Raw genomic sequence first — 12,980 nt, 5'->3', positions numbered from 1 at the left:
ATTTTGTTTGTCTTTTTCCAGATGGCTCACATGGGAATGACTGAAGGAGATAATGGTGGAAATCGTGGCTATAATAAGGCTAAAGAAGCCGTAGGTAACTTGGAATCAGGAGGTGGTGCTAAATTGGAATTTCCTCCTTACAGTAGTTTGAAGTGGTCGGAAGGAATCAATGCCGGGCCAGCTTATAATAATTTGCGCTCTCACATGGCAGCAGCCCATACCGACTTGGAGAGCCTAAACAAAAATGATGGCAAAATTGTTAGTTTTAATTCTGCTGCGGGCACAGTAACAGGTGCCACCTGGGAAGCCCCGGCCTTTGGGGAAAACTCACAACCTGACCTCAAGTCTTGGTGCGCCTCCAATCCCATGTCCCTGACCGAAATGTATGGCAGCGATGTTTGCGATAGCATAACTGAAGAAAATGAGCCGCTGGAAACTGGGGCTATGGAAACTTCGGTCACATTGCCCAATCACTGCTCTGCCACCAGTGGTTTCATAGCCTATTCTCGCGTTAAACAATGCGGCCTCATTCAACCCCAAAGTAAGCCCTTGCAGCTTCAAAGTGCCAATGCTGCTGCTGCTGCTGCTGCTCACCTCTCCAATGACTACTTTCGTGGGGGTGAAGAGGAGAACCTTTTGACTTCGGAGCGCACACATTTTAATCCCATCGAGACCTATGTGGATGGTCACACTTTCAATATTAGCAGTGCTCTTGATTCGGTGGACTTTGAACGCAGTGCCAGCGGATTTTTGTGCTATGATTCCAATGAATATTTGGAATATACTCGCAACGACATCTATTTGGCCGACGAGGAGGTGGCCAATACGAATTTGATGAATTTCTCGGCCACCGCTTCGTCTCAGATCACTGATGGCCGCGTACATGTTGCCAAAGAAAAACCGGAGTGCAGGGAAATGTTTGTGCTGAAGTTTCGCCTTAGGCGATCGGGAGAGATAGCTTGTCAAACGGAGGAAATCGACTTTCAATTAGCCGCCGCCAAAATGGCCAACGATCAGCTGCCACCCATTGAGAGCATGGTGGAAGTGCCTATGTTTTCCCATACCTCGTTGACTCTGAGCCGACAGGCCAACAATGAAGCCATTATGGCGGCCGTTACCAAAGCCGTGGCTGCCGCAGCCAAAGCGGCAGCTGAACAGGGTCTGAATGCAGGTCATAGTTCCCTCGCTTGGATACCCGCCACTCGCAACGATTGCACTCAGTCCTGGGTGCAGGATGTCTCGCTCTGTGATGAAGTAGATTTTTGCAGAGCCACAGCCTCTGCCGAACAATTGAGCCAATTTTGGTCCATGCAAGAGGTGGAAAAGCAATGCCATCAACGCCGTTTGCCAGCCAGTGCTTTTCAGCGCTCCGATCTGGAGAGAACGGATGACAACTCCATGGATAACTCCTCGCATACCCTGTGGGGCATGTGTGCTGTATGCAATAGTTGTGATTACGGCAAGTCTTTGCCAGCGAATCGTCTGCTGCGAGATGAATTGCAACGGGAAGCCGATGAAATAATGAGTGATTTGCGTTATATGCAAGATCTGTATATAGGTGAAGCCGATTCGGTAGCAGATACGGTTATGGCCCATGAAGTGGAGGGCGATAGGAATAGTGAAATTTTGAAGAATATAGACAATGAAAGGGAACATCATCATCATAAGCAGCAGCAGCAGCAGCCGAATGAAGCATCAGCTGCTGCTGTTGTAGATCAAGCACAGGCCTCAATGTTGTTGAAGGTTAACCAGTTGATAGAGGATTTACTTAGGCCCGAGGGAAAAACGGCAAAGCTCTTCAAGGCAAAATTCGAAGAAAAGCCGGAGACGGAGACACCAGAGAAATTGCCTGTGGCTGACTGGGCCATGAATATGGACGATGATGCTGTAGACAATTCAAGTTCATGGCATTTTGGTGGCAGTGGCAGAGCAGACACTGCCGATGGCCATGCCAACTTAAGCAACATTTGGCAACATGAACCGATTGACCAGAACAACACTGAGGCCGAACGAAAACTTGTCTGTATGAAACCCATGAAACTATTGCGCCAAGTAGGAGGTTCCCTCAACGAAGAGGACTTGTATGTGGATAATTTAAATTGGGAACATGAAAATCTGGCCAAGATATGGCAAAGGGATACGATGCCCAGCGCTGACACAACTTCTTCCCCAAATGCTGCAAAAGCAGAGCATAAATTGGCCCAAAGTGAGGAAAACCTGGAGGATAATCGGAATATTGTAGAGCAAAAGAATTTAAAAAATCTACAAAATAATGCCACACATACACCACCCACAGTTTCTTCAAGTAGCAATAGCAACAGCAATAGTGCCGCCGTGACATACAAAAGGGTGCAACATTTTCTGAATAGTTCGGCGGCCAAGTTAAAATTGGCGGCAAATCGCAAGAGGCGTCATTCGGCTTCGCAAAATTTCTATCATCATCAAAACCAGCAGCAAGTGCAGTCGCAGCAAGAGCAAAATTTTCAGTTTGGCCACAGCAATAGCAACAATAACAACAATAACAACAACAGCAGCAGTGCCAGTCACAATTCTAATCAAATCAGCAGCAATAACAACAACAATAATGTCAACATAACCGATTTAAATCGCTACAAAAAGACAAACGAAGAGGAGCTAGCACTATCTCTTGAGCCCAAGCAAACAATTATCACCTGCAAATATTGGACCACCACTACGAATGGCACCCAGGCCTCCATGGATTCCGCTGCGGCAGCCATGATGCTTTTGGCTGCCGCTGCAAACAAATCCAACGTTGGCGGCGGCAGCGGCGGAGGCATTATGGCAACCACCAACACCACAACGACCACCTCAAACACTTACGAAGATACTAACGATGAAGGCATCATGTTGGAGGATAATACATTTGGTAATACCTTTTCTTGTCTTATCGATAAAAATGCTTCTATACTGAAACATGTAATGATGACACGACCCCTAACACGCTAAACAATAATACAAAAAAAAAAATGCAAATGTAAATGCAAACCATATTCTGAAACTCCCAAAGTCCCCAAAAGAGAAACAAAAGCTACAAACTTAAGCGGCCTATGGAAAGAGAAATAGAAAAAAAGAGAGAGAGGGGGCAGCCAAACTCAGAATCCAATATGATGCCATAAGCCAAGCCCTTAAATTGGCATGTTGTAGGGAGGTCAATTTTTGAGCAAAGAATCCAAATCCAAATCATGTTTTATATTCCTACTAAAACTTTCTACTATAAGAGCCCCCTCTCTACAATAGCCGCTTGTTATAAACTCTTAAAAAATTTTAAAAAATTCAAAAAAGCCAAAAAAATAACAATTGTGGAGTACAATGTACTTGTGAACAATGTAAAAATCCCCACCCCGCCCTCAGCGCCCCAGCTCCCTTCAAAATCAACATAGAAAAACAGAAAATTTTACTTCAAATGTTCAGCTCATAAATATTTTTCTAAAAAAAAGCTACAAAAAAAACAATACTTTAGGTTTTTCATAACACTCTCTTACAAGCATCCCCCTCCCCACACAAACATGTATATTGAAACTTTTCTAATCTGTTTTGTTTTTCTTTTTTTTTGTTTAATGTTATAAATTTTCTCTGTATAAAAAAATTCACAGTAAATAGTAACTTTTTCTTTTTTGTTGTTCTAAAGAAGAAATATTTACTCTTTTTTATCTCTTACAACATACCCATATACATATACCTACTATTATTATTTGATGTACCATACATATACTATTATTATATGCGGCTTATTTTCTTGTAATTTCGTAATTTATAACAGATTTATAAAATTTGTTTTCTCTATTTTCCCCCTCCTCCAAAAACCACTCTATTGTCCCTTGAAAAGAAAAAAAAACTCAAAAAAAAAACATGTTAGGTTGAAAAAAATTTTTTTTTTAAATAATTTTTGTTGTTAAGATAACTGAAATGGAAATTTTGCAAAGAAAAACTAAATGTTTTGTTCACAATTTTCACAACAATAAAAGAAAAGGAAACAAACAAAAGCAAAATAAAAAATATCATGTGTAAAGTTTGAAATTTTTTGAAAAAAACGGAACCCCCCCAAAAAAAGCAATTTCACCTAAACACACTCACACCTACACAACAGCAAAACTCAAACAAAGAAAACATCATCATCCTGAAGTAAAATAAAGGATTAATAAAAAAAAAATCATAAAAAAATCAAAATTAAATTCACATACGTTTAGTTATTTTTGAATGTTTTTGTATTTGTTTGCTTTTTAGTTTTCAACAGCAGAGTGGGAGAACTTTCATATTTAAATATTTTTTGTATGATTTCTATAGGTCATGGTACAGGGGCCGAATTACCGCATTTGTGATCGAGAGTGCTTTGGTGTCGAATGAACTTTCATCTCGTATTTAATGGATGTTATACCACTTTTGCACAAATTTTCATATTACATTTTTTATAAATCATAACCGCTTTAAACATTTGCTCTCTTAAATTTAAAAAAAGTTCTGTTTCAATAATGAACTACATAATTCACAATAGAGAGATTTAGAATATATGAACATATGAATGTGAATGTGTGCCGTTATTAAATTTATAAATCGCCTTTTCAGTGTTGCCAACTTCTTGCGCTATTATAACCCAACCAACCACCAATAGTAGTGAAGCGCATTAGCCGCCGGTTGTACGTACCGGATTGACCCGATGAAGTTTTTCATCGGCAAGGGCTGCCACCTCAGTGATAATACACTGCTACAACAACAACAACAAGCGCATTGGAGGAGTAATTTTCTCTTTTAACTTTTATGACAACTGATGTAAATGCTTTACACCAACAAAAGCAGTTTTAAATTAAAAAAAATTGTTTGTCAAACATTTGCTGGTATTTTTTAATCGAAGTTTTTAATATTTACGTAGTCGTCAGTGATGGGCCAGCTTAATGGTAACCAACTTTACTGAATGTTGGGCAACAAAAAACTGTATGCAGTACCAGGAGTTGTATGCACTAGAAGTTGAAACTGGTAATCTTGCAATACCTCTAGTGTCAAGGATGTTTGGAAAGGGTGTCAACCCCTGTATTTTTGGGAAGAATATCGGTTCTGTTTTGGCAGATTGTCAGTGAGTGCAATTGCAGCTACTTAGTGCACAAATTGCAAATGCAAATTTTGCCCATGAACATTCCACTAAGGAACAGGGGCAAGCTTCTCACATATCAATGAGTGCAGTCCGATTCAATTTTAAACTCAATGATAAGGGACCTCCTTTTTATAACCGAGTCCGAACGGCGTGCCGCATTGCTACACCTCTTTGGAGAGAAGAGGCATAGTACCTCACAAATGTTGCCACAGCATTAGGAGGAGAAAACCACCGCTGACATTTTTTTCTGATGGTCTCGCCAGGATTCGAATCCAGGTGTTCAGCGTCATAGGCGGACTTGCTAACCTCTGCGCTACAATGGTCTCCTCTCCGTGCACAAAGCATTCCACTATCCGCGCCTATACGCTTTCAACTAAGTTTCTCGTGATGACAATGAACACCTCACAAAACGTAGCCCAGAGTTCCAAACCGTATGGTTGCTCATAATTATTCCGTGAATGCCGTTTCATTAGTTGTTTAATGACGGTTTTCCTGACGTTTGACGTGTCCGCTTTATGTACCTCTTGATATTTTCATTCTCCTTTCGTCTAAATTTGCCCTTATTGTAGCTGTAAATCATGCTCGTACATAAAGTTCGTTCGTTTTGTATGTTAAAAATATATAATTTTGTTTAAATTTCAATTTTTTTGTAAATATTGCCCATTATATTAAAAATGTAGTTAATTTGTTCAGCCCAAATTTTTTTCGTAAACAATGCGTAGCTGTTTCTGACTTCTGTTGATTTGTTTGTGTAATTTTCTTGAAAAGAGAGCCAAATCATTCATATACTCTCTCCCAAAGCTTTTTCTGACAACAGAGAGAGAGAGAGAGAGAGAGAGAGAGTGCAACAACATACCTTAAATAGTAATGCAAGTGTTGCAACTCTTTAAAAAAAATTGTGGTGTGGCAACACAGCATGCGTTATGGGGAGAGGTTTATTCAATTAATGTTTGCAAATAACAATCAAAATCAAAGTAACGCCAAGGAAAGTAACGAACAAATAGGAAATGGCAAAAATAAAAGAACATAATTCCCATTATTATTAGCTTCACTCCCTTTGGAGAAAATTAATATAACTAAAGTAAAACTGAAAAGTTGACATTTATTTGAGTTTGTTTTTAAGAATTCAGTGTTGTTGTTTTTCGTGGCCATCGAAATGGCTTGTACAGCTACTTATTTACTTGTACAGCTATTTATTTACTTGTACAGCTACTTATCTATTTGTGCAGCTACTCATTTACTTGCACAGGTGATGTTGGACCAAAGACAACATAACACTCACCTAGTTTTCAATGTAGTAACCATGACGGATAACAAAAGCCTAGCTTTATTTTTAAAGAAAAATTGTTTAACAATTTGAATTTATAGCCTTATCCTTATTGCCAAAGCCTTACTTTGATTGTTAGACGCTTAAAGTTAAAGAAATATTTAACAAATCATGGCAACAAGGAAAGATATTTGCTATGTTTTATTTTAATACTGGATAGATAAGCCGTAAGGGCAAATATGAAACGCAAAAAATGTTTCCAGTACAAGTGCTGATTGCAATGAAGTGGTAACGCCAACCTGTCAAAACAAATAAAGGGCAAATATTTTTAAAATTTTTAACTAAGATGTACAAAACCTATGTCGGCATAGCAGCCAAATGAAGTTTACTAAGGTTTGTGCAAGCAATTATATAAGTATAAGTTAAAAGTTTTAATTTTATTTTTCCATTCACAATAATGGTATTTCTGAAAGTGGCTACACTTTTTTTGTGAAAAACATAACATGGCAATCTTGACAACAGGGGACGAATTAAAACCTGGGGCCGAATTACCGCATACGTGACCATAAAAATTCGTCAGACTTGGTTATTAAGCAATTGCAAGTGTTTGAAAGTTTTATGGAAATAGCAGAAACGATGTTCTGGCTAGCTACGTTTATGTAATTCAACTGCTTTAAGCATGATAGGCGAAAAACTAATATTCTGCTTATAGTGAGGAAAATTACGAAAAAAATATATTGATATCAAGCATTGCCGGCATCATACTGTCACATTTCAGCCGAAAACAGAACAGAATACCAACCCCTAAGGATTACCGTTATATGTGTTTCTTAAGTAAGTGTTGTCAACTGAAGAAAAATTTACATATACATATGTATCTATTGTGAATGGCCAAGCAAATGAAAAGAAAGTTGAGACCAATTCAATTATCTTACACAAATAGATATAAATAGCGTTCCAGTAAAAATGCAACATGAGTCTAAGTAACTTTTATTTAGAAATTTTACAACGATTCCTAATTTGTCTAGGTGTACGAAGTTAAAAAGCCAGTTAACTCAAGAAAATTTCGTTATCTAAAATTTGAATGTCATACGAAAACTGGGCTTTTATTAAATTACTGTGAGGATTTGTTGAAACTATGTTCAATAACCCAAAAATTAGGTTTTTATAACTTAATTAATTTGGTAGCGTGCTCGAATTGAGAGTGCAGGGGCCGAATTACCGCATACGCGAACGAGTAAAATCGTTTCAAAAAAGTTTCCAGTGCAAGTCTTGGGTCGAATTAACGCATACGTGAACGAGTTAAATCGTTCGAAATCTCTCTATTGTGAATTAAGCATTTTTTTATTGAAAGAAGATTTTTGAAATTTAAGATCGCAAATGTATAAATCGATTATAATCCGTAAAAAAATTTACATTAAAATGTTTTTAAAAGTGGTATAACATCCATTAAATACGAGACAAAGTTTCATTCGATATGAAAGCACACTCGATCACGCGTGCGGTAATTCGGCCCCTGCTTGTTTGAAGTGGTAACGCCATTTGCCAACCTGTCAAAACAATACGAGGAAAAAAGTGGAAATATTTGCAATATTTATAACTAAAATTTACAAAACATGTGTGGGGATTGTAGTCAAATGAAATTTATTATGGTTTGTGCCCACAATTATATAACTAATTGGTTTTAATTTTGTTTTACCATTCACAATAAAGGTATTTCGGCAAGTGGCCACACTTTTTTATGAAAAACATTTCGCAATCTCTGTATTGTGAATTATGCATCCTTTATTGAACGGGAGTTTTTGAAATTTAAGAACGCGAATGTTTAAATCGAGTATTACTTATAAAAACTTGGATATAAAAATGTATATACAAGTGGTATAAAACCCATTAGAGATGAAATTTCATTCGATACAAAAGCGCCCTCGATCACGTGTGCGGTAATTCGGCGCCAGGTGTTTTGGGTTAGTTTCTTATCAGAGGCTCTGTTCTGTACTAACTTTACTATGACATTGTAATCACAATGGAATAATGGAACAACATTGTCATAATGTGTCTATTGTCGTTAAAGTAGCCACATATTTGGAGATGGAGTTAGACGAAGTAGCCATATATTTATAGATGGAGGTAGCGATCCTAGTCAAGTTCCTTTAGGTGAGTGAGGTCGTTCCGGACCATGGTATCCATTGGTTATTAAAGGCGCCCAAAACTCACATAGGCCCTCAAAGGTCGATTTTGGATTGCAACCAAGATATATTAATTTACAGGTAGTGGCAGTTGCCCAACAACAAAATTTGGAGTACACTATCTGTCAAAATCAGTGCAACTCTGATTTTTGTGCATGTTACTAGTTTGCGCTATTTTTCATTACACACACAACCAAAAATCGTTGACAGATAGTGCACATCACGAGAAAAAATTGTACTCAACTATTGTATTTACGGTACACTACCTGGTAATTATGTCTCCAGAGGGCGCAATTCTCATCCGATTTGACTGAAATTTTGCATGAGGTGTTTTGTTATGACTTGCAAAAACTGTGTCAAATATGGTTTTAATTGGTCCATTACCTGATATAGCTGCCATATAAACCGTTCTTGAATTTTGACTTCTTGAGGCACTAGAGAGCTCAATTCTTATCTGATTTGGCTGAAATTTTACATGACATGTTTTGTTATGTCTTCCAACAACTGTGCCAAATATGGTTTTAATCGATGCATAACCTGATATAGCTGCCATATAAACCGATCTTGAATTTTGACTTCTTGAGCATCTAGAGGTCGCAATTGTTATCTGATTTGGCTGAAATTTTGTACATCGACTACGCTTACATGAACTTCAACATATGTGTCAATTATGGTCTAGCCTGATACAGCTCCCATATAAACCGATCTCCCGATTTTGCTTCTTGAGCCCCAAATCAGACTATAACTTGATATAGCTCCTCCTCCACCGTCCTTATTCATTATTCTTTGTTTGCCTTAATAGAGACACTGCACAAAGAAAGAGACAGATGCGATCCATGGTGGAGGGTATATAAGATTCGGCCCGGCCAAACTTAGCACGCTCTTACTTGTTTTGTGATAGTGCTATCACAATGGACTTAAAATTGTCTAATTGAGTCTGTAAAGGACTGCCACTCTTACCTAAGCTAATCTAGTAGTTGAACGTTCAAAACACTGATATCGAATGAAACTGACAAAACCGAATGAAACCGGCAACGCAACTATAGTTGAGTTGCCATCCATATTTAAGCAAAAACTGTTACCACTGGCTTCTCGTCGATACTTTATAGGACACCGTTATTCCGTATACTTATGGAGCATTCCATTATTCGCTACCAATTGCTTAATAATCAAGACAACTGTGAGCGTAGTAGCATACAGTTGAGGTTCTCGTGATAACAAGGACCACCACACAGGTTGAAGCTCAAAGTTCCAACATGTGTGGTGCTCATAATTATACCGTGGTGGGATTGCAGCTGGCTATTACATGCTCGATGAATCAAATCAGCTGTTTTTACTATAAAATCAGCTGACTTATAAACAAAAATGTCAAAGCTAAAGAGAACCGTTTTTTCAAATGTATATTTGTGGGCTTGACTGTATGTGAATATCCTCCTGCTCTGGCTGTATTTGATTTAAAATTTTCATTAGTTTAAAATGTTTTTTATATATCATATGTTTTTTATTTTCTAACTTAAAATGTGTTTTGTTTTTGTTTTTTCTAAAGGCGGGGATTGTAATTAAAATCTGTTATATTTTTTTGTTTAATATAGTTTATATATACAAATTATCTGTTCTCATTTAAATGTACTCCCTGGGAGTCTTGTTTTTTATATTTTTATAACATTGTATAACTTTTTTTGGTTTACCTCAAAAATATTGGCTTATATATAATATTGCAACTAAAAAATATCAAAGCAAGAAATTTTTAGATTTAACTAAGGGTAAAGCATTATTTTTTTCATATATTTTGTTTTTGTCCTTAGATATTTTTTTTTTGTAACATGTTTAGTTTGGTTTTCAAAAATTGTTTTGACACTTTTTTTTGTTATGTGTATATTTAATGTACATATTATTTTTGGTTTGCTAATGAAATAGTGTATTTTTTTTTATTTTTTTATTTTTATTTTTATTTTTTATTTTTTTTTTATTTTTTTATTTTTTTTTTATTTTTTATTTTTTTTTTTATTTTTTTTTATTTTTTTTTTATTTTTTTTTATTTTTTTTTTATTTTTTTTATTTATTTTTTTTGTTTTATTTTTTTTTTTATTTTTTTTTTATTTTTTTTTTATTTTTTTTTTTATTTTTTTTTTTTTATTTTTTTTTTTTTTTTGGAAATTGCACTACCTTTATGTAGAAAGTTTAAAACTATTATCATTATTATAATTAATACGTATTTTTAATTTAGAACACATAAAACATAACAAAAGCAAAACAAAAAAAATCGAAAGCAAAAATCTGCAAACAAAAACAAATAGTTATAAACAATAACAACATCAAAAACAACAAAAGAAAAAACAAAAACAATATGTAAAACAAAACGAAACAACAAGAAGAACAACAAACCAACAACTTCTATAGATAACAGAATGCTATAAAGAAAAACAAAACAAACCTAAAACAAAAAAAAAAGAATTAAGTACGACAAATCTATAAATTCGCCTAGTGCTGAAAATAAAATCCATATATCCTTACATATATGAATTATATAAAAGAGAAAGTGTAAGAAGAAGAAGAAGCAAAATATGATGTTGAAACAGATTATAGTAGTAAAAGTATTTAAGTAAGTAACTACTATAATTTCACTTCTTATAAACTTAGAAAGAAGACAAGATATATATATATAAATACATACATATATATTTACAAAGAAAACAAGTTTATTTGGTATAGTACATAGACTCAAGATCAGCAACAACCGAAGAACATAAATTAAATACATACATATGTTTAATAATTAAATTTCATTAACAACAACAATAACACCACATCATTCTCTTGAAACTCCCCTATCCGCCTAGATACCACCCCGCCCGACCCCATTCCCCCCCAAGAGGAATGGTTAGAAATTTATGAATATATTTTGTGAAAAATCATAAAACCCCAAATCAATCAATCTCTTTCCAACTCTCCCTCAGATCCTGTTACGTCTCTAAATAAGAAGACTTGATCTTTTAGCTAAATCATTTACACATACTTACATAAATACATACATACATATATATCAATATATAAACCATAAGCTCGAAACTTATCTTAGTCTGTTTTTTTCGTTTTTTTTTGTTTTACACATTAAACGCCTTAGATTTTTGTGTTGTAAATTCTATGTCACCTTTTTGTTTTAAGTAAATCAATCAATCCATTAGTGATTACTATACCAACATATACATATATATATAAATAATTTTTTTTTGAATATATAGTTTTGAAAACATATAAGACACAGAGAAAAAGGGAAAAACGTTGCAGCATTTGAAAAATAAGAAAAAAGTGATTTATATAGAAAACTAGCTGGACAGGGCCTGCTCCGCTGCACCTTCTTTAAATCTATAATATAATTTTAGGGTGGGGACACTTCGCCCTTAATGAGGATATCGTGCTACTGTAGCCTATGTCCGTCTATGACGCTGAACGCCTGCGTTTGAATCCTGGCGGAACTTTGGACAAAATTTAAAGCGGTGGTTATCCTCTCTTAATGCTGGCAACATTTGCGCGGTACCATACCATGCATGGTAAAAAACTCTCCCAAAGAGGTGTCGCACTGCGGCACACCCTACGGACTTGGCTATAAAAAAGGCCCCTTATCGTTGATAAACTCAACTTGAATCGGAAAGCGCTCATTTATGTATGAAAAGTTTGCCCCTGCTCGGTTCCTCCGCAAATTTTTACTCTACTCCCGAATGCCTTTCTTTTGAGTCCTATATTACTGTATTGATAAATATTTCGGGTTTAGGGGGTATTTCGGGGGTGGTCACTTGGCCATCAAAGTAAATAAAAGATTCAAGCTCAACTTTCGGAAACATTTCGTATGAGTCCCATAATGGCATGATTGGTAAATAAGTGTGTTGTGTTTGAAGGTGGGGTGGACCGCAGGGTCTTTATCCCGAAAATTAATAGAAATTTCCCAAAAATCAATAAATTTCCACCCCAAATATCTTTCATATAATAGGGAGGTGGGGCGGCTCCCCAAATACATGGTTCTATATTGTCGTGGTTGATCTATATATCCATTTGGCGGGTTTTGGCCTGCCACCGCGGCATCCGTCCCCAACAATAGAAACCATGTTTTTTTTGCTGATTGTTAGAGTGCAAAAAATTTCGAACTAATCACATTACAGATTCGTTCTTTACTCCCAAATACCGTTGATTTTAGCTCCATATTGCTATAGTCGGGAATAAAGTTCAGTTGATGTCCAAAATTGGACATCAAATTCGTTTTCTACACTCAAATACCTTTCATTTGAGTCCCATATTGTCATAATGGGTCCAATTATCTATTCGACGTATTTTTTGGAGGAAGAGAGCCACCTTGACTTGAACGCAAATTTTAATGTCTTATTCGTAATCTACTTCCTAATACCTTTCATTTGAGTCCCATATA

General features: G+C 36.0%; 1 protein-coding gene across 8 annotated transcripts in view; it reads left to right on the top strand.

Moving 5' to 3' along the window:
* Window positions 1-4,193, top strand: part of LOC106084312 (uncharacterized) — a 72,431-nt gene extending 68,238 nt beyond the window's left edge. For all 8 annotated transcript variants that reach the window (XM_013247898.2, XM_059368367.1, XM_059368366.1 and 5 more), the window contains one exon: window positions 22-4,193. In XM_013247898.2, the coding sequence (XP_013103352.2) occupies window positions 22-2,967 (2,946 nt within the window). In that variant the 3' untranslated portion in view covers window positions 2,968-4,193. The remainder of the gene's footprint in view (window positions 1-21) is intronic.
* The last annotated feature ends 8,787 nt before the right edge of the window (window positions 4,194-12,980 follow it).

Source organism: Stomoxys calcitrans, chromosome 4, assembly GCF_963082655.1.
Source record: "Stomoxys calcitrans chromosome 4, idStoCalc2.1, whole genome shotgun sequence".
In the NCBI taxonomy this organism is placed as follows: domain Eukaryota; kingdom Metazoa; phylum Arthropoda; class Insecta; order Diptera; family Muscidae; genus Stomoxys; species Stomoxys calcitrans.
The sequence above is the reverse complement of the archived record's forward strand: the minus strand, read 5'-3'. Positions and strand labels throughout refer to the sequence as shown.